A 25,485-nucleotide genomic window follows, 5' to 3' on the forward strand; every position below is an offset into this window, starting at 1 on the left:
TATTTATTATATCTATAGCCTACTGATCTTAAGAACTTATCATGAGCTCTAAACATATTTTTTTGGGGGGCTCCAAAACACCTGGAAGTTATTTCAAGGGTACCCCTGAATTAAAAAGCTCTCTTAGCACAAATAAACAGTGCCCTACCCTAACAAATACCATTGCCTCCCATTTAAGTATAGTGGATTTTCATTTCTGCATCACTGTACTTACTCTGCAGACTTTCAGGTTCACTGATCTTGTGACGTTGTCTATGTAAGCACCGTTAATATTTTGTCATACACCCTCTCTGTATCTCCACCCACAGTGTGGTCATTAGCTACATAAATATTTGTCTTTAGAGTGTCTTCAACACTCTGATTTATACAGTTTTAAGGTAGCAGGGACTTCCATCTCTTTCCCATTGGTTGATTATAAATTCATACTGAAACTAGAGGAATAAATTGCTGGCTTTCTCAAAAGTGAAACATTCCTAGAAGCAGAGATTCAATGATGTCCACATCTTCAGAGCTGGTGAGTTCTTTCAACTAATATGAAATATCACTAAATCCATATTCTCATCAATATAAAACATGTACTAAAACAATTTACAAATATACATATCATATGGGTGAGGAATCCTTGTTTTTCTACATGAAATTACCAATGGAAAGGTTTTATTTCTCTATCATTTAATATGTGATTTTTTTTTTTATCATGGCATGAAACATGCTCCTTTTTCTTCTCTCCTCATAGAAACGCCCCTTTATACTAGCTAGAAGGTAGCCATATTTGTAGAAAACCTTCTCAAAATGACTTTTACATACAGAATACATTAGAAATCCACAAAGATATTTGTGATAAAGTTCGCAGATAAAAAACTTTTTATAAATACAAAAAAATGATTGTTACATTTAGTAATGGCCACCCTGAAATGTATTATGTTCTGTATTTCTGGTACATTTCTAATTACAGAAGCTGAATATGTTGAGATGTATAAAAAAATGTAAATAAATTAAAGACACTCTGTGGTTTCTCCCTCACCAGGTCTCGGTGGAAAGAAGCCATGCACGAAAAAAAGGTTTTAAGACAGAAACATCCACATACCTGGCAATGTTAAAGTCATTAGAAAACAATGGACATGAGGTGCTATGGTTCCATCAACCATACCCTCATATGATAACTAAAAAAATACATTTTTGGAGGCCTGGATATAGCTAGAAAAAAAAAGTGTCTATATGTTATTACAGCAGCCTCCAAAACCCAAACCCCGATAGCGATAACAGTTTACTGTCCTTTCTTGTCTCCTGTAAATTCCAATTAGCCAATGAGGGACCTCATAATATTGACTGGTGACTAGGGATATGTGTGGATTAGGAAGTAGCAGCAAACATCCATGCTACCTGTAAGTTGGTGCTTTGTCTGAACAACCCAGGTCCTATACAACAACTGGCTGTTGTAGGCTGCTGTGGGTATTTGCAATTGATCTTTTTTTTTAAACAACAGAGATTCTTCAAGCATCCAACTTTTTAACTGTTATTACCTGAACATAATTTTTGTTAAATTAAAGGATATGTTCACCTTTGGGAACATGTTACATGTTCCACCCATTTTTAGGGTGGAAATTATAACATGTTTCTGCTTCTGCAACAGCTCGGTGATCCAAGCCCTATGTGTGACAGAAGTACAGGGAGAAGTTCTCTATACCAGCTGTCACTTTTTGAAAAGAGCGTGGCCATGCAGGGCTCCACCCACACAGCAGCATCATTCATTCACAGAGTTCTGGGAATGAATCAACTACAAGTACCAGTATCCTTTGCGGATGTCGGCTTGTAATTCTCAATGAACTACCATGGTGCTGTCGAGCGCCGTAGTAGTTCATAAATTCTTCCTGTCAGTGTGAAACTGCCTGGCTGTACGATGTACGGAAAAACAGCTCAAACTGACAGTCTGCAGGAGTCCTGCTTTCCAGACTCCTAAAAAAAATAGTAAATGCAAATTTTTTAACTGCAAAAAAAGTGCATTTATTATTTATTTTTTAGAAGGTGAAATTATCCTTTAAATTCCAGGGCCCTGAAAAGGAAATTTCTAATGATCATTAATTAGAACAGATGAAGAAACCACAGCGAATTGGGGGACATTTATCAAAATTGGAGCAGAAAGCAATCATGGCAGCCAGTTTCTATCTTCAACTTATCCAGTTTTGCTTTGAAATATAGACTCTGGTTGGTTGCAATGTACGGCTGCTCCAGATTCTGACTACTGCTGTTTTGATTTGTAGTGCATTACTTGTAGTGCATTTATTCACAGAACTCGTGGCCATGTGGGTGGAGCTCCATAAAGCGGCACTGTTTTTCAATTCTGACGGCGGGTGCAGGGAGAGGATCCCCTGCCTGCTGTCACAAGGAGGGAGGAATTGGAGGGAGAGGAGGCAGGAGCTGGAACATGTTACATGTTCTACCCTAAAAACAGGTGAAATATGTAACATGTTCTACAGGTGAACTTATCCTTTACCCAGTCTAATCCATTAAATACTAAAATAGTAGTTTGGGGTGAATTGGCCATTAAATTTAATATTAGTCTACAAAATATTTAGATTGATCAATTAAACAGTGATAATGTGTACCAGTTTGGAGTCATAATTTGAAATTTGAGTCTTTTTACTATGCCAGGTACACTATAGGGGCCTGTTCCTGATGATCTTTGTTCTAGGAATTGGAGGCACATTTCAGTTTGGCTACCACCTGTCTGTGCTGAATTCTCCATCTCCAGTAAGTATGACGCCAACAACCACAGATTAAGACTCATTTTAGATACTTTATGCTAGTAGTTACCTGAATTTAAGAACTAACTTTAAGAGCACTTATGCTATTTACATCCAGGCTCACTAAGAGCAATTTACTTCTACTTCTGCTAACATGATATATTTTCAATGTTTCCAGTTCATCAAGCAATACATCAATGACACATGGGTGAAAAGATTTAGGACTCAGATTAGTGATGGGACACTTACATTGATATGGTCTTTTGTGGTATCTGTATTCAGTATTGGAGGTCTCATAGGTTCCACTGCATCTGCACACCTGACTGGGAGGTTTGGAAAGTAAGTATTAAAAGAAAAATATACACTGTTTAGTTTAGAAGTAACTGTCTAAGGGCTTTTGTTTGCTTTAAGTGGATTATACATTACCCACACAAGTCTAAATAAATGTGAAAGCAGGTCAAATGAGGGTCTGAAAGTGGTCAACTGCAGATCAAATGTATCCATCAATGAATACTGAATGATCTCAGAAGTGTCTTAACCACTAGCCTACAGGGCACTTATACCCCCTTCCTGCCCAGGCCAATTTCCAGCTTTCAGCGCTGTTGCACTTTGAATGACAATTGCGCGGTCATGCAACACTGTACCCATATGAAAATTTTATCATTTTTTTGTGACAGATAGAGCTTTATTTTGGTGGTATTTAATCACCTCTGGTTTTTTTATTTTTTCTTAAACAAACTAAAAACCACTGAAAATTTTGAAAAATAAAATTTTTTTTCTTTGTTTTTGTTATAGAATTTTATAAATAAGTGATTTTTCTCCTTCACTGATGTGCGCTAATGAGGCTGCAGTGATGGGCACTGATAGGCTGCACTGAAGGACACTGATGGGTGGCACTGATGGGCACTGATGAGGAGGCACTGGTAGGTGGCACTGTTGGGCATTGACAGGCATCACTGATGGGCACTGAAAGGCAGCACTCATATATGGCACTGATAGGTGGCACTGATAGGCGGCACTGACTGGCACTGTTAGGTGGCACTGACTGGCACTGTTAGGCGGCACTGATAGGCAGCACTGACGGGCACTGATAGGCGACACTGATGCACACTGATAGGCGGCACTGACTGGCACTGATAGGCGGCACTGACTGGCACTGATAGGTGGCACTGATTGGCAGCACTAATAGGTGGCACTGACTGGCATTGATAGGTGGCACTGACTGGCACTGATGGGTGACACTGAAAGGCAGCTCAGATGGGCACTGATATGTGGCAGTGATGTGCACTGGTAGGCACTGATATGTGGCATGGATGAGCACTGACAGATGGCACTGATGGACACTGACAGGTGGCACTGCTGGGGCTACACAGATCATCAGGGCACACTGATCATCAGTGCTCTGATGATCAGTGTACATGTCCCCTCTGAGTAATGCCAATTACCGGCTCTCCTCTACTCTCGAGCTGTCAGCGTGACAGCTCGTGAGGAGAGAAATACCGATAACCGGCATTTGTCTATTTACATGTGATCAGCTGTGATTGGACATAGCTGATCACATGACCGAGCCGACATCTTCGGCTCTTTCCGTTGATCGGTGATCCGCATGCGCGGTTAGAATGGGAGGACATCATATGACGTCCTCCCAGAACGAGGGAACCGCCTTGTGCCCGTCATTGTACTATATGGCAGGTGGAAGGCGGTTAAACTGATGTCAAAGTCTAAAGCACATTGACACAAACACTAAACTTTACCAAAACCTCAAATTCTTTGAATCTCTTAATAACAATTTAAAACCTACCCTTTTTTGTAATCTTCTACCAATTTGTAGTATTGGACAGAGTGAGGATGGTTAGATCCTCTATTTGAATTATATAGGTGTTTCTGAAATCATTAGGGTAATTTTCCCCCGTTTCTTGTGTGGTCACCAAGACACCAAGGAAGTGAGCAAAGTTTCTTTAACAGGGCTTTATACAGAATTTAAAATGTAAATAAGTTTAGTCATAGAAGAGAAGAACTTCTATTATAATTGTATTGCTGTCATTGCCACCAGAATAAGAAAATTCCCCAACAGGTACACAGACAAAACAAATCTGATAATTATTTTAATTATTTTCCACTCTATCATTTCACATCTAATGTGTGAAATATTTTTTAGCCATTGTTGTGTGTCTGTGTTTGTTTTCTAATGCCCATGTGTTTTATAGGAAGAAGTGTCAGCTGGTCAGTTCAATTCTGCCAATTGCCAGTGCTCTGCTTGTAGGCTTCAGCCAAGTAACAGGTTACTTTGAAATGGTTTTGGTCGGTCGTTTCCTTTGTGGCCTTAGTGCAGGTCTGTATAAAAAAAGGCATATTCACATTCAAGTGGTTATTCCAAATATATGTTGCTGTAACAGAGAAAAATTATAACGACCAAGCATTCTTATTCAAAAGAATTCATCATTCTTAAGTAATCAACAAATTAGAATTAATTTTGTTGAAGTCAAATCCAGGGCTGCCAACAAGGGGGTAGCGCTAATGCTGGGCCCAGCCCTGCCAATTCAGCATGGGTGCTTGCAGGCAGAGTGGGGACTTCTAACTTCTCTGCAGCATTAAAGTCCCAGCCTCTTCTATATCAATCAATATTTTGTAGCCAGAATCTTTGGATAAATATACATTTGTTTTGCCCTATGAAAACAATCCACAGTGGATCACTTTTCAGAAGGTGTTAGCATCATGCATTACTTTGCCCAGGGACCCCTACCAGGGAGATGGTGACCTGAGGCATGCTATGCGTGCCGCAGCAAAAGTTAGGTGTAGCTAAATTATGTTATATTGGGCAAGGCCTTTTAGTCTGATTAGAAACAACATATAAACACAACCAGGGAATTATCATAAATTAAATTCACCCCCGTACACACTGTCTCACCCTCTCTACACACATTCCCTCCTGTATACACTGACCCTTTTATCCCCTGTATTAATTTTTATTTACCATTTTGTTTTATTTTTTACATTTTTATTTTTTTAAAATTTTAAAACTTTTTAAAAATAATCTTTTACATTTCTTTCAACAATGCTGTTGGGGGTGTCTTTGGTGAAATATCAGGGGTCTAAACAGACCCCTGATGTCTCACTTTTGGGACAGAAAAAGGGACTGGGAACTGGATTCCCCATTCCCTTTCTCTCCAGCCTCAGGTGCACTGGAGATGAATGAATGTGCTCTGAGGCTTCCATTTCATTAACAAGCTGAAGCATAGTAACACAGTTATGAATGAACTCAGTGAGTGATCAGTACCAATTATTTACTGTGCTTTTTAGGGAAAGGAGGGGGCCGGTAAGTATGACATCTGAAGAACCCCTGTGCCCCACAGCAGCCAACGGGAGAAGCGGAGAGCTGGCATCTGCTGCAGGGACAGCCACACAGAAGACTGGTTCCAGTCATTTCCCCCACTAACAGCACTGATCAACCGCTCTGTCCACAGGCAATTCCCTCTACTGGAGGGGAAGAAATGCAGGAGCCCAGGGGTGCCGCGCTTTCAGACCACCCTGGGTGTTTGACAGGTGGTTAGGAGACATTATATTGCTTCCTCACTGCCTAATTTAACCCATAAAAACCTGCACCACCGCACTATACCTGTGTGCACTGTGCGCAGTTGTGGGTGGCTCCATTTAGTGGAACGGTCCATGTTTGGCACTTTCTGAGTTACCTTTCTTTTTTTTTTATTATTTTGCCTTTTTTATTTTTAAACTGTCCCTTTAACTTTTTTTAATTACTTTTATTGTTATCACAAAGAATGTAAATGTCCCTTGTGGTAGCAATAGGCAGTGACAGGCACTCTTTTCTTAGATATCTGGGGTCTATTAGACTCTAGATCGCTCCTCTGCCATTAAAGCATCTAGTCACACCAAGATTGGGGTGGGGGGGGCAGAGGCCCCCTGTGTTAGTACAGGCAGAGCGACGCACCAGTACATTGCGTTGCCTGTTGCTGCTGCCAGTCTCCAGTACTTAATGTACTGTGGGCGGTCAGCAAGTGGTTAATATATTGTCACCAAAAATGGCTGGTAACTGCTAGCACAAAATGGATTAACAATGGTAATAACACAATTTAGCACAGTAAGGACTAGACATAAGATGACATTTGGTGCTTTGATCAGCATAAACAGTAGTAAGGCCACCTCAAGTGCAGCAGTGAGCAATAGTAAAATTTAATCTATCAAGTGCTGGAACAATACTGTCAGAGTGCATTTATACAGGCAATGCTAGTCCTAGACCAACAGGGTATGCACTGTCCAAAATAAAAGGAGGATGTAGAGAATAGAGGGCAGAGGAACAAAGTGGATTTTCAGAATAATAATTATAGGAGAGGCAGTCCTTTGAGATGTTTTTCTGCCGGCTATTGTTGGGGCACTTAAAGAACATTGGGGCATTTAACAACAGTCCCAGTTAGGTTGCATGCAGTATAGGTACAGTATAGGCACCATATATAAGTGCAAGGTAGATGTGGTTCAAATGCGGTAAAGGTTCAGTATTATGAGGTATAGGGTCGGTATAGGTGCAGTCTAGATTTGGAATAAGCACAGTACAGAGTGCAGTATTGGTGCGGCATGGACTGGGTACACTTGGTGTCCTGCTCTCAGTGGCTCAGTCCCTGCTAGCAGTATCAGCAATGGGCAAATAGCCCTCTCACCAGTCACTGGGATGCTGCAGTGGCCTTTTCCTGCAGAAGGGGCCCCTTGGTTTCTTCCTGAAAGCCTTTGGTAGTCAGCAGTGGGGAGCAGAGGCTGAGTGGAAACTCCAGTCTCCCTGCAGCAGCAGTGTAGGTGCTGCAATGTGGTAGGTGCTGAGCCAGCCCCGGTGTCCTCAATCCCAGTCTCAGCCATGGATCTTTGCTGTATTGGGGCTCTTGCTGGCAGGTGGCTCCCTCAGTGCCAAGAGGAAAAACATTCCCAGGCAGTTTAATAAAAATCATCTCTCCACTCCTCCGACTGCACAGTTCCTATTGGGATATGTAGTGTAAGGAATATATTCTTCCCATTATATGGCTGCCGTCTCAAACTATAACTCCCAGGATTCACAGCGTTCTGCATAGAAGTCTATCGGCTTGCTTGGCTTTAACTCTCCCCCTGCTGGCCAGAGGAGAATAGTGCTGAATAACATCAGTACTATATCTTGGTAGAGAGAGAATAATAGAAGGCAATGGGGTTGATTTGCTAAAACTGGAGAATGCAAAATCTGGTGCAACTATGTATGGTAGCCTATCAGCTTCTAACTTATAGCTTTACATTTTTAGGAAGAGCTGCACCAGATTTTGCACATTCCAGTTTTAGTAAGTTAGCTTTTGGATGATAGACAGAAGTTTTACTTGATGCAATAAACAGTATTTCATGTCCTTCATTTGCTGTAACTGGACAGTGTTTTTTAATGGTTCTGGATCTTGAGAAAGCAACTCGTCTACCTCACCTATCATTATTCCTCATGCACAATGGACGTTTTGATAACGCTGGTACCGTTAGCTGTGTAAAGTCGCATTAAAAACGTGAGTTTTTCAGCGTTTTTGGGTTAGTGTTTTGCCGCGTTTTCCCACATTTTTCCGTGTTTCCGTTTTTTAGCTTTTTTTTATCGGGAAAAAATGTTTTGGTAAAAAAAAGTCCAAAAATGCTGGTTTTCTGCATTTTACCGCATTTTTCAGCGTTAGAGCATTTTTACAGCTAAAAAACTCCACTAGAAACCCATTAGTCCTGGGGGGTTTTTCCAGCCAAAAAATGTTGCTTAGAGTCTATGTGTGCATGGACACATATTATAACATGCTTCGGGTTTACTAGCTGTAGAAAAAAACACCAAAAGTCAAAAACAGCAGCTGTAAAAACATCCCGTGTGCATGAGGACTTATATTTTTTCCCACACACAAGCAACAAATCAATACAGAACCTACATCAAAATGTTCATTTCAAGAGACTGATTGAATGGATTCAAGGCTACTGATGGCAGTATAAAAGTCCCTGGAGTGTATTTAAAGATATATTTTAACTCAGTCCTTTTGCTTAACAGTGTATACTTCACAAAGAGGTTGATTTACCACTTTTGTAGTATTTGAAAATTGTATGATAAAAGATAAATCTGTCTTGTGGCTGTCTTCTGAGATTACCATCTTAAATTAACTGTTTAGAATTTTGACATAGCAGTAATGTTTGCGTTTGCTAACATTTCATTTGCGACTTCTTGTATTTCCTACTCAGGTCTGGGAATTAATATTCACGCTCAGTACGCGGGAGAGGCTGCCCCCCGCAAACTGCGTGGTTTCATCAATGCCACTGGGCCCATGTTTGTAACTCTAGGCAAATTGTGTGGCCAGATTGTTGGACTCAGGTAATGCATCATTAGTGTGACAGGTGTAGTTAAGTTTTATATTAACCACTGTGTGTTACTTTAACTGACAATTGCACGGTCATGCAATGCTGCACCCAAATTAAATTTACGTCCTTTTTTTCTCACAAATAGAGCTTTCTTTTGGTGGTATTTGATGGCCTATGCATTATTGTTTGCACTGTAAACAAAAAAGATACCGACAATTTTGAGAAAAGAACAATATTTTTGCTAGTAAAACATGTCCAATAAAAAAAATTTAAAAAATCTAATTTTGGCATAAATTTAGGGAAAAATGTATTCTACATGTCTTTGCTAAAAAAATCCCAATATATGTAAATTAATTGCTTTACGTGAAAGTTATAGCATTTAGAATTGCGGTACATAAACTGAATATTTTTACTAGTAATGGCGGTGATCAGCGACCTATAGCAGGACTGTGGGACTGCGGCGGGCATTCTGGCACTGGGCAGAACTGACTTGGTGTCACTGACATCCCCAGTGACACCAATACAGTAATCAGTGCTAATAAAAAGCACTGACACTGTGCTAATGGCACTGGGCGGGAAGGGGTTAACATCGGGGGCAATGAAAGGGTTAACTGTGTGCTGTGTGTGTGCTTTACACTCAAAGCACACTGCTTTGTATGGCTCTGCTATGCTTGGTGATCACTTGGTGCCGGCGAGTAATCACCGACCAGGAATCTGTTGACAGCCAAGACCGCGAACGGTGGCGTGTGCACCGCCTTACCCATAAGGGGTGTGATTTTGCACACCCCTGCCGCCCTGTAGCAGTATTTCTGCTATAGGGCAGAGGGGAAGCGGTTAATATAGTTAAAACATACACTGTCCAAAAATCTGGGATTTAAAGTTTTGAGATCAGTGCCTTAATGCAATACTAAATGCATGTTCTAAATTAAAATGAAAATATATGTAAAAAAATACCTTTGTGCTTCAGTTGATAGTTGATCCTCAACATTATATTCCCATTTGACTTACATGTGCATGCTACACCTTGTTTGATACAGATTTGTAAAAGTAAATAAATGTATCTGTATTGCCAGTATAAGAAAAAAAAATCCAGATGCAACTTTTTGTGCAGGTTACAAAATAGCAGTCAATTGGATTGGCTGGAATAGGAAACAGTCATTTTTCTAAATTACTCTATTAAATGAGCAGCACAGTGGCTAAATGGTTAGCACTTCCACCTGGCAGCCCTAGGGTCATTGGTTCAAATTCTAACCACGATACCACCTGCCTGGAGTTCTCCCTGTGCTTTCTCCCACACTCCAAAGACATGCTGGTAGACTAATTGGCTCCTGTCTAAATTGGCCCTAGACTGTATGCTCCTTGAGGGACAGGGACTGATGTGAATGTGATATATATATATATATATATATATATATATATATATGTGTAAAGCACTGCGTACATTGGCAACGCTACAGAGTACCTGTAATAAATAAAATCTAGTCCATGTATATCTTATAAATTTTTTTTTTTACTTTTTCTATGTTACTTTGTACTCATCCTTGCTATATTTTGCCAACTTTATATGCACAGTATACTCCTCTTAATAATTAATTTAAGATCCACATTTTGCTATATTTCGTGCAGAGAATTATTCGGAACAGAGTTTCTGTGGCCTCAGGTTCTGCTCTTGAGTGGCATTACATCCTTTGTTCAGCTGGTTACCTTGCCCTTCTTCCCAGAATCTCCAATCTACCTACTACTTGAGAAGGATGACAAGCAAGCCTGTCAGAAAGGTAACATCCAGCTGTAGGTACTAGTTCAAGGGTATACAGTAACTAAAGGAATACAAACACAAGGTGTGTCTATGTTGCAGCAAATACATTTATAGGTAGGAAACAGTGATATGGTTAGGGACATTAGGGAAATGGATGGGGGCATATCACTGATCTCCTGCTGCTGTGCATCCTCTACACTTTACAAAGGAATTTATCCTTAGCCTAGTGAATGAGGCGAAGCTCAGCTGACTTGCATCATACATCAAAACAGTTTTTTTTAACTTGTGAATGACTAAGTGTTCTTTGCAAAATTAATTTTTATCACATTCACCTAGGGAAAATTTCCTTGCAAAGTATAAATTCCCCTGCAAAGTGAACAGCTTATATGCCTTTACTACATCAACCCAAATATGTTGCACGTGGATTGTATATGAGTTGTGCACCTGATATGGTATGGGTAGGAGAAGGTGATGGCATTGCTTACCACATTCACTTCCCAATCAAGTCAGCTTGAAGGAAATAATTTTATACAGGATGCGGTTAATTCAGAGGCATTTGTACAAGTAGTAACCACTGAATATTGGATTGGTTGGACTGATGCACATAAGAAACATTCCGGGCTTTTGGAGAACCTTACATATTGGAATTTTTTGCTTCCTTGCTCCTCATATGGCTCTTTTTGGACCTCTCCAGTTAGCACCACTGGTCGTTTGAGGGTAGCATATTCACAGAATGTTTATTGGGAAAATATAATCAGTATATTGGAACATAATCTGTTTAGTCCCCAGCATACTGTAATTGTTTATTTTTTCTTGTTTCTTTAGCACTTAAGCAGCTGTGGGGAGACAGAGACCATCAAGCAGCCATTGATGAAATGTTAAAGGAAAAAACTGCCAGAGGGAAAGGTGGAAGGATGGGTGTCCTGGAGCTGTTACGTGACCCGTCTCATCGCTGGCAACTGTGTGCTATGATTGGCATGATCATTAGCTTGCAACTTTGTGGAGCCAGCGCGGTTGAGTATTGTTATAATAAAGGAGTGACCTTGGGATTACAATTTTAGTAGAAGAAATATATTTTACCTAATACACTGGAAATTCCACTAAAACCTTTTTTTAAAGTTTTGGATAGAGTGGAGAACAACCTCCCATCAATATCTGTACCATTTATAAGGAATGTGAAGGGAGTCTCTCCAGCAGGGATACAGAAAGAAATCCAAACCTGACAGAGATTCTAACTTTTTCCAGCTCTAACAAGAAAAGCTGCAAAAAATCTATTCACTTCTCAATCTTGACCTCACATGGAGTGAGGGTAAATCTATCTGAAGGAGAATACAGACATCAATGAAGAGCTGACTTAATGGCTAACCCAACCCCCCACCCCCAAATGCTATCCAAAACTAAAAGTAAAGGTTTTGGCTAAAGTTTTGCTCTAATGTATCCTCTACGGCCAAATCTTTACTTTCGTTTTAGACAGAGTAGGGAAGGGTTAAAACCCCCGCCAGTTTATTTTTTGTAGTTTATGACCAATTGGGGAGATTTTCTTTTAATTTCCTGTTCTGGATAGACAACAGAAAGAGAGGAAATCTCTACAAGGTGAAGGGAAATCCCTCTTAGACAGCTGTCGCTGGAATATACAACATTGTATATCCCCATTGAAAGGTTAAGCCATACCTTTTGTTCTTTTTCCCATTATTTTTTGCCTTTCTACCAATAGTCACCACGACATTTAATCTGGCTATATATACATTTTATAACTCAACATACTGTCTCTTCCCTATACCAGTTGCATTTGCCACACAGACACACAATACACACAGAAAATGAGGCCCACCACATAAGCATTGTTAAATACACTTTGTGTGATTATTAAATTTGACTTGACATGAATGACAAACTGGAGGTCAGTGCACCCAAAAAGCATAATGAAGCATTTTTTAAATGCATTGGAGGGAATAGTATTAACAGGTTTTAAAAATAGTGAATTTTTTAATGTCTCAGAAATTTGCCTTCACTGCAAAATACATGAAAAGGCGTGAAAATGGTGACAACAAGCCCTAAAGTTATGGCAACATTGTATTCTGCATTTTACTATCACTCCTAATACCATGGACATAACAGCCAATTTACTTACATTTCATTTAGAAAGAAAATTATACAGGTGTTTTATTTGAGAATCTGTAGATTGATACTACTGAAAAAATCTTGGAGGTATGCCTGTAACATAATATTACTTATCATTATCCAACAGATTTATTTCTACTCATACGATGTGTTCCAAAATGCTGGTTTTCCTGAAGACCGGATTGCGTACGTCTCTTTGGGAGTTGGCAGCTTTGAGTTTGTCTCAGCCATGATCTGTGTAAGTTTTTTGCTGAAAAAAACCACCACTGATCTTTGCACAGCTATAGACACTCAGTCACAAAGAAAAACCTTTAGGGCTTGTTTACATTTGTAATGCTTTGGGGTGCTTTTGTGATGTATTTGTAGTGCATTTGTGGTGCATTTTTTTAGGCATTATTAATGTTTTTTTTTTAACGAGTTGAATGTACATGCATTTGCAGTGTGTTCATGTGTGTGAAAGTCTTTAAGGTAAGCAGTTAGAGCAGGGTTTCTTAACCAGGGTTCCATGAAACCCCAGGGTTCATCCAGAGGATGCTACAGAAGATTCTCACTGACACCATGGATCTTAATATCTATCTGTAAGGGAGACATTTTTCCAACGTCCTCAAGTGTAAGTAGCATTCTTCTCAATGACCATCACACTAATGTATCATGATTTGTAGATAACTTTTTTTATAGAAGTTCCCTGAGCCCGGAAAATTATTTGATGGTTCCTTTGTGTTGAAAAGGTTGTAAAAGGCTGAGTTAAAAGGTTCAGACAAACCATTTAACAATTACAAGGTTGCTTACAATATTCAGCTTGTATTCATTTGTTTAAAGTTGTTATCCCAAAAGGAACAAAATGGAATAATGGAATAGAGCATGTCCACTTTCACAGTTTATTTTTACTTATGTTAAGCTGGCCATAGATGGAGTGAAATTCAGCCCATCCAGCAGAATCAGCCAAATTTTGATCAATTTGTGGCTGTCCCTGTTAAACAGATGTCAATTGTTTGATTGATTTCTGTTGAAGGAATATGTTGGAAAGCTTTTATTGGACTGCCAGATGAAAGACAAACTGGCCAGCTTTAGTAAATAAGGTGAAACAAAGTAAAACGTGACCCTTCCCATTTTAAAGAATACCCAATCATGAGAAGGAAAATTAAAAAGAAAAAAAAATGATGGAAGTCAACACAACTTCATCTCATTCGTTAAGTGTTTTTTTCTTTGCATAGTCAATTTTTACTTAGCTTTGCATAGTAAAATAAAGGTAAGGTTGTGCTGATTTTAACCATTTAATCATGTATAAGTAAAAATCCTGCTTTTCTAATTTTTCTTTTGTATGATGGGGTATTCTTTGCAATGTGAATTTTCACTTTTAAATCTAATTTACTAAGATAACGCTCTACTGCTATTACATCGGGGTCAATATGAATGCAAAGGCAACTCAGAAGCAGCTCAGAACCACCCAGAAACAATCCGAGTCCTCTAAAAGAATCTAACAGCGTACTTCATTTGACTTGATTGTGATTCTGATGTTTTATAGAACAAATCTGATCACATGCTAAAATTACAGATATACAATTTACAATTCACAAATCACACCTCAAAGAGATCATAATATTGCATAAGATTTGTAAAACTGACAAAGCAAAGGCTTATTATTTATGTTTAGTTTAAAAATGTATAACAAACTTATTGGGGGTTATTTACTAAGGCTAGATCTGGTGCAGCTCTGCAGAGAAATCACGCAACTTCTAGGTTTTATTGCAAATGTTTAAATGAACAAGATTCGGAGTGCACTAGTTACAGTAAATCCCCCCCATTGGGTCATTTGTATTAATTCCTGTTTAATACCTTTATTCCTCAGAGCCTCCTTATTGATCGCTTTGGAAGGAAAGTTTTAATGCTTGGAGGTTATAGCCTTATGGCTTTGGCCTTGGCACTCCTAACAGTGACTCTCTCAATGCAGGTAAGAGTATCAGGGAGGAAATAAAATAAGTTAAATCTTTCCTTTTATATGTAGGTTTTGTAAGAGTACCAGCGTGAGGTAGCTGGAAGATGGGGGAGCTAGCAGTACCAAAATGGGATAGGTGAAAGAAAGAGGGGCTAGCAGTTTGAGCATGGGGTGGCAGGAGGATATGGGGGAGGTGGATGGGGGTGGCTACAACAGTACCAGTGTGAGGTGACTGAAGCAGGAAGGGGGGTTGGCCTAGCAGTACCAGTGTGGGGTGGCTGGAGGACGATGGGGTGCCTTCAGATTGCTAACATATATTGAACAATCTCCTGTAGTACATCCACAGTCTCTGATCATCTTCTGTAGTATGCCTGCAGTCTCTTATATTTTGTACTACATTTGCAGTCTTTAATCATATCCTTAAATACATCTGCAGTCTCTGATTATCTCTTTACGTACATCTGCAGTCTCTTATTATCTTCTTACATAGATCTGCAATCTCTGATCATCTCTTGAAGCACTTCTGCAGTCTCTGATTATCTCATTACGTACATCTTCAGTCTTTGATTAGCTTCTTATGTACATCTGCAGTCTCTGATTATCTCCTGATTCTCCTGAAGTACATCTGCAGTCTCTGATCATCTCCTGATTCTCCTGAAGTACATCTGCAGTCTCTGATCATCTCTTGTAGTATTTTTGCAGTCTCTGATTGTCTCCTGTAGTATTTCTGCAGTCTCTGATTGTCTCCTGTAGTATTTCTGCAGTCTCTGATCATCTCCTGTAGTATGTCTGCAGTCTCAGATTATCTCCTGTAGTATGTCTGCAGTCTCAGATTATCTCCTGTAGTATGTCCGCAGTCTCTGATCATCTCCTGTGGTATGCCTGCAGTCTCTAATCATCTCCTGATCATCTCCTGTAGTATGTCTGCAGCCTCAGATTATCTCCTGTAGTATGTCTGCAGTCTCAGATTATCTCCTGTAGTATGTCTGCAGTCTCTGATCATCTCCTGTGGTATGCCTGCAGTCTCTAATCATCTCCTGTAGGATGTCCGCAGTCTCTGATCATATCCTGATTCTCCTGAAGTACATCTGCAGTCTCTGATTGTCTCCTGTAGTATTTCTGCAGTCTCTCATTGTCTCCTGTAGTATTTCTGCAGTCTCTGATCATCTCCTGTAGTATGTCTGCAGTCTCAGATTATCTCCTGTAGTATGTCTGCAGTCTCTGATCATCTCCTGTGGTATGCCTGCAGTCTCTAATCATCTCCTGTAGGATGTCCGCAGTCTCTGATCGTCTCCTGTAGTACATCTGCAGTCTCTGATCATATCCTGAAGTACATCTGCAGTCTCTGATCATCTCCTTACGTACATCTGGAGTCTCTAATTATCTCCTTACGTACATCTGCAATCTTTGATTATCTTCTTACATATCTATATGCAGTCTCTGATCATCTCCTGATTCTCCTGAAATACACCTTCAGTCTCTGAGCATCTCCTGTAGTATGCCCACAGTCTCTGATCATCTCCTGCAGTATGTCCACAGACTCTGATCATCTGCTGTAGTACATCTGCAGTCTCTTAGCATCTCCTGTAGTATGCCCACAGTCTCTGATCATCTGCTGTAGTATATCTGCAGTTTCTGACCATCTCCTGTAGTTCATCTGCAGTCTCTAATCATCTCCTGTAGTATGTCCGCAGTCTCTGATCGTCTCCTGTAGTACATCTGCGGTCTCTGATCATATCCTGAAGTACATCTGCAGTCTCTAATCATCTCCTTATGTACATCTGGAGTATCTGATTATCTACTTACGTACATCTGCAATCTTTGATTATCTTCTTACATATATATCTGCAGTTTCTGATCATCTCCTGATTCTCCTGAAATACATTTGCAGTCTCTGAGCATCTCCTGTAGTATGTCCACACTCTCTGATCATCTCCTGCAGTATGTCCACAGTCTCTGATCATCTGCTGTAGTACATCTGCAGTTTCTGACTATCTCCTGTAGTTCATCTGCAGTCTCTGATCATCTCCTACAATATGTCTGCAGTTTCGGATCATCTCCTGTAGTACATCTGCAGTCTCTGATCATCTCCTATAGCAGTGATGGCGAACCTTTTTGAGCCCGAGTGCCCAAACTGCAACCCAAAACCAACTTATTTCTTTCAAAGTGCCAACACTGCAATGAAACCTGAATATCGAGCTTTTGGTTTAGAAAAAACAACTCGTACAGTAGTGCAAACTAATTAACAGTACAGGGATGACCAGAGACTGCGGACACAGTACAGGGATGACCAGAGACTGCGGACACAGTACAGGGATGACCAGAGACTGCGGACACAGTACAGGGATGACCAGAGACTGCGGACACAGTACAGGGATGACCAGAACTGCGGACAGTACAGGGATGACCAGAACTGCGGACAGTACAGGGATGACCAGAGACTGCGGACACAGTACAGGGATGACCAGAGACTGCGGACACAGTACAGGGATGACCAGAGACTGCGGACACAGTACAGGGATGACCAGAGACTGCGGACACAGTACAGGGATGACCAGAGACTGCGGACACAGTACAGGGATGACCAGAGACTGCGGACACAGTACAGGGATGACCAGAGACTGCGGACACAGTACAGGAGATGACCAGAGACTGCGGACACAGTACAGGGATGACCAGAGACTGCGGACACAGTACAGGGATGACCAGAGACTGCGGACACAGTACAGGGATGACCAGAGACTGCGGACACAGTACAGGGATGACCAGAGACTGCGGACACAGCACAGGGATGACCAGAGACTGCGGACACAGCACAGGGATGACCAGAGACTGCGGACACAGCACAGGGATGACCAGAGACTGCGGACACAGCACAGGGATGACCAGAGACTGCGGACACAGCACAGGGATGACCAGAGACTGCGGACACAGCACAGGGATGACCAGAGACTGCGGACACAGCACAGGGATGACCAGAGACTGCGGACACAGCACAGGGATGACCAGAGACTGCGGACACAGCACAGGGATGACCAGAGACTGCGGACACAGCACAGGGATGACCAGAGACTGCGGACACAGCACAGGGATGACCAGAGACTGCGGACACAGCACAGGAGATGACCAGAGACTGGGGACACAGCACAGGAGATGACCAGAGACTGGGGACACAGCACAGGAGATGACCAGAGACTGGGGACACAGCACAGGAGATGACCAGAGACTGGGGACACAGCACAGGAGATGACCAGAGACTGGGGACACAGCACAGGAGATGACCAGAGACTGGGGACACAGCACAGGGATGACCAGAGACTGGGGACACAGCACAGGGATGACCAGAGACTGGGGACACAGCACAGGGATGACCAGAGACTGGGGACACAGCACAGGGATGACCAGAGACTGGGGACACAGCACAGGGATGACTGCTGACCTTTGGGGAGGGAGGGGGAGCGGGTACCTGAATTTGACAGGTACCCGCTCTTACTTCCGCAGAGTTTTTTTTTTTTTATCTTACCTGTTCCTCGATCCAGCCGCGCGCTGTCTTCCCGGCTTCTGTAGTGTGGGCGCTCGTCGGACAGCCGGATGCCCAGTGCGCATGCGCGAGAAGCGCTGCGCTTTGTGATTGGTCCGGCGGCTTCTGGGATCTGTCATGTGTCCCAGGTACCGCCTTACCATTCGCAAGGAGCACTGCTTCTTGTGCATGCGCACTTGGGACCCGGCTGTCACGCACACTACAGCCGGGAAGACAGCGCGCCGCTGGATTCTCCTGGCGTGCCCACAGATAAGGCTCGGCGTGCCGGTTGTGGCACGCGTGCCACGGGTTCGCCACCACTGTCCTATAGTATGTCTGCAGTCTCTGACCATATCCTGTAGTATGCCTGCTTTCCCATTAGTTCTAATTAATTTGATATGCTTCAATTACCGCTTATTTTATTAGGTTTTTACCTCAACGGCACTTTCATTTTCATTAATGCTGTGATTACTGCACTTTCCATTTTGGAAGGAAGCCGTTTGTTTACTGTTTAAAAAGTGCATATACACTGTAGAATACTGCACAAGTTGTTTTGTGGAATAAATTATAGTGTTTCGGAAATTAAATTATTGTTGGGCTGCGACTTAATGACCAAGGACAAATGTGGAACCTGAGGTTCCACAGGTTGAAAACCACTGATATAGCGTGTATAGATGTGAGAACTTAAAACCAAACTTCACGCATAACAAATAAAAAACTTGAAGTGCCTCCCCCACATTGCAAGAGTTCTATTTCCCCCATAGGTCTAGGGCAGGGGTCTGCAACCTTTAAGACATAAAGAGCCACTTGGACCCATTTCCGAGAGGGAAAAAAAGACTGGGAGCCGCAAAACCATTGCAACATTTAAAACAAATCCGACACTGCATATATTGCAAAAAGCGCTCTGGTCATGAAGGGGGTTTAAGGGCCCAGTAAGCAAAGGGTTAATCAGGGCCACAGTGTATCGTCATAATCACAATCATAGCCTTAGGTCAGTGGTGGGCAACCTTTTTTTTCAACTGAGCCAAATCTCGCCAAAACCACGATTGAAATTTATTTTGAGAGCCACATTTTTAAAACTGAAAATACATCCCCCATATAGTAATTCATCCCCCATAGTAATTCATCCCCCATAGTAATTCATCCCCCATATAGTAATTCATCCCCCATAGTAATTCATCCCCCATATAGTAATTCATCCCCCATAGTAATTCATCCCCCATATAGTAATTCATCCCCCATATAGTAATTCATCCCCCATATAGTAATTCATCCCCCATAGTAATTCATCCCCCATATAGTAATTCATTCCCCATAGTAATTCATCCCCCACATAGTAATTCATCCCCCATTGTAATTAATCCCCCATATAGTAATTCATCCCCCATAGTAATTCATCCCCCATATAGTAATTCATCCCCCATAGTAATTCATCCCCCATATAGTAATTCACCCCCCCATAGTAATTCATCCCCCCTACAGTAATTCATTCCCCATATTGTGTCAATTCACTTACCTCTGCTCCGCGCGTTCCTCTTGCCGTGTTCCCGCGCCGTTCCGGTCTTTAGGGCGGACTGTGAGAGGAGAGGAGTTCGTCACGCTGCCCCACCTACATCCTGACAGCCAATGTTTGCCACGCTCCGCGGGCCGGATTAAAAGGTCCGCCGGGCCGTAGTTTGCCCATTGCTGGGCTAGCTGCAGAGTCCTGACTTTTGGGGCGGCCGCCCGAGAGGAGGGAGGGGAGCGGGCGCCCGGCACACAGAAGAGCCGCATTAAAATGTGTAAAGAGCTGCGGCTTGCCGACCACTGAGCTACGGCAACCCTATTGCCTGTCACCTGGTGGGCAGTGTGCTCCGGAGCCGCAGCAAAAGTGAAAAAGAGCCGCGGGTTGCCGACACCCGGTCTAGGGGGTAGCACAAGATTATATTACTTACTTAATTGCACTCCCCAGCAGGATTTCGCCTGTGGTGACACACTCACCTCCACCACATACAAAACAGAGTTAGTAGCCTTGTACTGAATGTAATATTGACAAGACTCCACCCACAGACCAGACCTTGGGGGGGAAGAAAGAGCCCCAGAGCCTGCTGAAGTGGAGTGCCAGGTTAGAAACACAACTTCTTCGTGCAACCCTCTAGACTAGGCCCCACTGAGTTAGGCTTTAGGTAGTTAAAAAATTATATGCAATACTTTATTATTATTTGACTAAAATTTAATTTAAAAATAATCTATTCTTTTCTCCCAGACATTGCACATTAAGGCAATATGTGGAAAAAAAAATAGTTCCGTTCAATTCTCTGCCTGTATCTCACTGTACCTTATTCTATGTTTCGGTATTTCTTTTGTGACTTTTAGGATGCATATTTTTGGATGCCATACTGCAGTGTTGGACTAACCTTTACATTTATTTTCCTCTATGGAGCTGGACCAGGTAAAAACATAATACATTCTTTAAACTTTTTTAACAAATTTTTTAAAATCTAAAACTTTAATGTAACTTATAAAAGCTTAGCAGTTTGGATGATCTGATTTATTTTTAATTTAGTGACTGCTATAACATTTTTGCACTATTATTAACCTAAATGTTGGTAGTGTAATTATTAATGTGGAAATTCAACCTAGAAATACTCTGTGAAAACTAAACATCCATATAACATGTGTACCTTGTTAAATGCATCCATATTTGACTTCTGTCCAGTTGTCCAACAAATCAGCACTGAGAACTGTGCAACAGCATGAAACTAATTACAATACCTCTTGCGTTACCACCATATATTCAAATTATTGTGCAAAAATGATGTGTGAAAAAATATTATTATTGTGTCGGCTGCTGCTAGCATTTAAATGTGTTCCCACATCCACAAACTTTACAATAATAATAATAATTAATGCTGCGCTGCTGTCTTATCCAACATAACATAAACATCAAATAAACTACTAATTCTACACATTTAACACTCCATGCATTTCTATCCAAATATAGTGCCTCTGCATGTAAACATAAGTCAGTGTATTATAAAGTCACTTGTACCACTGTTACAGTTTAATCAAATATTCTCTTCTGGGTGGTAAAGTTTTGTCCAAATCTCCAGTGCTATAATCCATTCTAATAGACTACACATACTCCACCATCATGCTCATGCTATATCCTCACCTTCAGCATATGGCCCACATGATTCAGGTCTTAAAACTCATGGGTACATATGCAGGTAGAGACATCTTGTTGTGAAAAAGTATTCCTCTCCCTCTCTCCGGCACTCGCACATAAAGAGATCGGGATCCCAGCACTGTTTAACCACATCACTCAATGGGTAGGTTCATAAAAGAAAAACAATATAAGTAGAGATGCCATAGTGTACTATATTTAAAAAACGCTAATATTTATTAAAAAAATGCACTTACAATATCAAATATTCAATTGTGCCTATACAAAGGGCTGACAGATCATAGGATTGGCTTCCACAGATTACTTCCAGTACACACAAATGACGTCACCTGGCTCCACCCCCTGTGCTACGTCACAGACTATGTTACTTCATCAGGGAATGGGCGGGTTGACTTCTGCTGGGCATACAAATTAAATTCAAAATACTAACAACAACTTACAAAGCAATCCACTAATCTAGTCTCAAAATACAGACCAAATCGCTCTTTGTCACCTGCTCCCTTGCTAGCCTCCAGGACTTCTCCCAAACCTCTCCCATCCTATGAAATTCCCTACCCCAATCTGTCCGACTGTCTCCTATTCTGTCCACTTTTAGGCGATCCCTGAAAATGTTTCTCTTCAGAGAAGCCCATCCTGCCTCCATCTAACAACTGTTACATGTATTTTCTCCATCAGCTTATCCCCCACAGTTATCTTTTGTATCACTTGACCCACCCCTTATAGAATGTAAGCTCTAACAAGCAAAGTGCTCTGATTCCTCATGTATTGAATTGTATTGTAACTGTACTGTTTGACCTCATGATGTAAAGTGCTGCACAAACTATTGGCGCTATATAAATCCTATATAATAATACTATATATTGTGCTGTTGTTTATTGGTAATCATGGTAGCTTATCATGGTCACAGTTACTACTAATTCCCACTCTATACACCACAAATCATCTGGGGGCCATTTTGTTCAAACAGAAAAATAACTTTATTTTAAAATTGGTGCCCATATTCCTAGAGATTTAATATATCATACATATAGATCTGAGGATCTATATACCTATATCACCAAGTCAACAGGCCATTCTAGGATGGACTAAACTGTAATATGCTCATGTAAGATAGATGATCCTAGTGCACAAGTGTGGCAGTATTTTTACATTAAACAATTTAAAATAATGTACAATACCTAAAATGCTATATTATTAATACACCCAAAAAATGTTTACAAAAAATATATAAAATAAAAAATTAATAAAAATAGAAAAAAAAAATAGAAAGGCATAATAAAAAGAAAACCCCCAATATTTCTAATAATTACTAATAAAACAATTAAAGGATAAGTTCACCTATTGTAACATGGTAAAATGTTGCATGCTCCCCAATTTGACATCTACCGTAGGAACTTCTCATTCACCCCCCCCCCCCAAAGGGTCTGGTATAGATTATATCAGAAAAATAATTCTGATTGTACCAAAAATAATTGCTTTCTATACATTAAAAAAAACAATACAACAAATACTTCCTTTGTTTACATTTTAACTGACTCATTTTCCTCTCATCGCCCATTTAGTGGCATCTGGTGCTTCCCAATGGTTATTCAGCATGTAAAGCAATGCTACATCATTTGTAGCCTAAATGATCTGTTCATATTCTATTTCACAGATGCTTCCCATTTGAACCTTTCCACTTATACTAGTTTTGACACCTTTTGCTTAGCTTGAAGACAGAAGTCTGCAGGAGGAGACAAAGAATAGGCAGGACATAACAGATAATTTGTGTATTGTGGTGGTAAACAGCATGCTGTCTTAATTGATATGAAAAATCTGTTTTATGGTTTTAAAGTTTAAACAATGCACACTGCAACATTTTTTTCTCCCTGTGATAGTTTGGTTCATATTTAAACCTATTCTGTTATATAATACATATTTGTTACGATCGTATTTTCATTCACAGCTGGAGCCACCATAGCTACCTGTGTAGAAATCTTTGCACAGGCTCCCCGGGTTCCAGCCTTTGTTGTCACGGGAGTTTTCAGTTGGGTTGGGCTCTACATCCTTGGGATGATTTTCCCATATATTGTGGTAAGTGGCAATGCTGAATTATTCTGAGCTTATTTTTTGTAAAAGTCAGTGGCATTCATTGTACTTTCATATATGCATCATAGAACCTCTTACTTACTTAGCTTTCTGATAGAGTGGTCATTAATGACAAAGCAGCATTTTCTTTAGATTTTAAGATGAACAGGGTGTTAATACATGGCCATAGATGGCCTACTAGATAAAATCATTAGACCCCATTCACACTAAGGCGGTTTGAATCGCAGGCAGAATCGTGTCAATTCTGCCCGCGATTTTAATGGCATCTGAAAATGCAGTGCAGTTCTGCCGTGATTGTCGCACGGTAAATCACGCTGCAATCACGAAAAACCCCATTACATGACGAGTTGTTGCCCAAGTTTGGATTTATCGCGTGACAATCACACCTGAAAGGCACCTGAATATGTGGTTTCGCAATTTGTCATTTTAGCAGAGCGTTTTGAAATTGACACGATTCTACCCGCGATTCAAAACGCCATAGTGTGAATGGGGCCCTAATATCTTTCAGTTTTTACAGTTGACCCATGTACCGGTTAAAGCGGTTGTAAATGATAACTTTTTGTAAATAATTATAACCTCAGTTCCTCTTCTTCTCTGTGTGCCATCATAGATAGACACTTCCTATAGGGGCACACCTACAGGCTCGCTCCCTAGCCTAGTCTATAAACACACACAGCGTGGCTGGACCCTGCCCCCTCACTTCTTCCTCCTGATTGACAGCAGCAGGAGCCATATAAATACTAGGACATTTTTTACCTTCATGCAGGGAATGCATTAAGGTAAAAAAATGTCTTTCCTTTACAATCACTTTAAAATGGAAAGATGCCTAAAGCTTTTGAATCTTGAAACCGGTATTCATACAAAGAAATTCTGTGACATACTGTACAATCTCTAGATGAACAATTAGTAATCATTCCCTTGGCTAAAGGGAACCTGCTTTCCATACATGTACACCACTTATATTTTTTGTTGAAACCAGCAGAACATTCACAACAGGTTTGATTGGTGCTGTGCATAAGCAACGACTGGAAAATGTTGCCCAGCCTGTCATTGTCAATTAAATATCTACATACTTGTACCAGCCTAACACAATTTTTTACATCTAATTTTTTACCTCCTTTTTCTATTTTCCTCTTTTCTCTTCTTCCTATTTTTCTTTCTTTTCTATCCTGGTTGTCAAAACTTTCCTTACTATACTAGCAAATGAACTGGCTTGGGAACTCACATTATTTGCTTTGCTATACTCATTTGGACCTTAATTTATGTTTTCCAGGAGAGTCTCAAACATTACTGCTTCATCCTCTTCATATTCGTTATCCTTCTTTCTGGAGCTCTAATATATTTTGTTGTTCCTGAAACCAAGGGAAAAACAATTACTGAAATTTCAGAGGAGTTCAACAAGCTGAACTTCAGAAAGCAAAACAAAGAGGACAAGGCAAGGATGAGCCCTGAGGTTGTCCAATGTACCAGACTTTGAGCAAAGAAGTTCAGCAAAATTGGTACCAAACACATAACAGAAGCAACACTCAAGTAGCTGGAAGGAAAATATATAATAAAGAGACAGAGTTTAGGACAGGCAGAAGATATAGGCATGTTACAGGTTAAAGAACTGGAGGAAGTTTTTCATTTTACTGTATTATTATATGTACTTGATATCTGGAAAGTACATTGGATAAATGCTTGTAGCATCAAAACTGTACATGCAATTTTAGCTGATCTCAGATGATTTTAGTTACATTCTAAAAAAATATATTAACATAACATAAATGGCTATGTAACATACAACATATACAGTTGCAAGAAAAAGTATGTGAACCC

The 25,485-nt window shown here is 40.7% G+C and overlaps 1 protein-coding gene across 1 annotated transcript; it reads left to right on the forward strand.

Annotated features, from left to right (window-relative positions):
* The first annotated feature begins 490 nt into the window (after positions 1-490).
* On the forward strand, positions 491-25,248 carry LOC149445913 (solute carrier family 2, facilitated glucose transporter member 11-like). Its single transcript, XM_089653160.1, has 12 exons — positions 491-514; positions 2,653-2,751; positions 2,923-3,083; positions 4,952-5,076; positions 8,964-9,093; positions 10,707-10,855; positions 11,662-11,849; positions 13,085-13,195; positions 14,807-14,908; positions 20,769-20,844; positions 23,525-23,652; positions 24,941-25,248. Exons 1-12 carry the CDS (start codon positions 491-493, stop codon positions 25,142-25,144), a joined length of 1,497 nt encoding a protein of 498 aa, XP_089509286.1. The 3' UTR covers positions 25,145-25,248.
* The last annotated feature ends 237 nt before the right edge of the window (positions 25,249-25,485 follow it).

This window comes from Staurois parvus, unplaced genomic scaffold (assembly GCF_062004578.1).
Source record: "Staurois parvus isolate SC_StPar_1 unplaced genomic scaffold, SC_StPar_1.0 ptg000704l, whole genome shotgun sequence".
Taxonomy (NCBI): Eukaryota; Metazoa; Chordata; class Amphibia; order Anura; family Ranidae; genus Staurois; species Staurois parvus.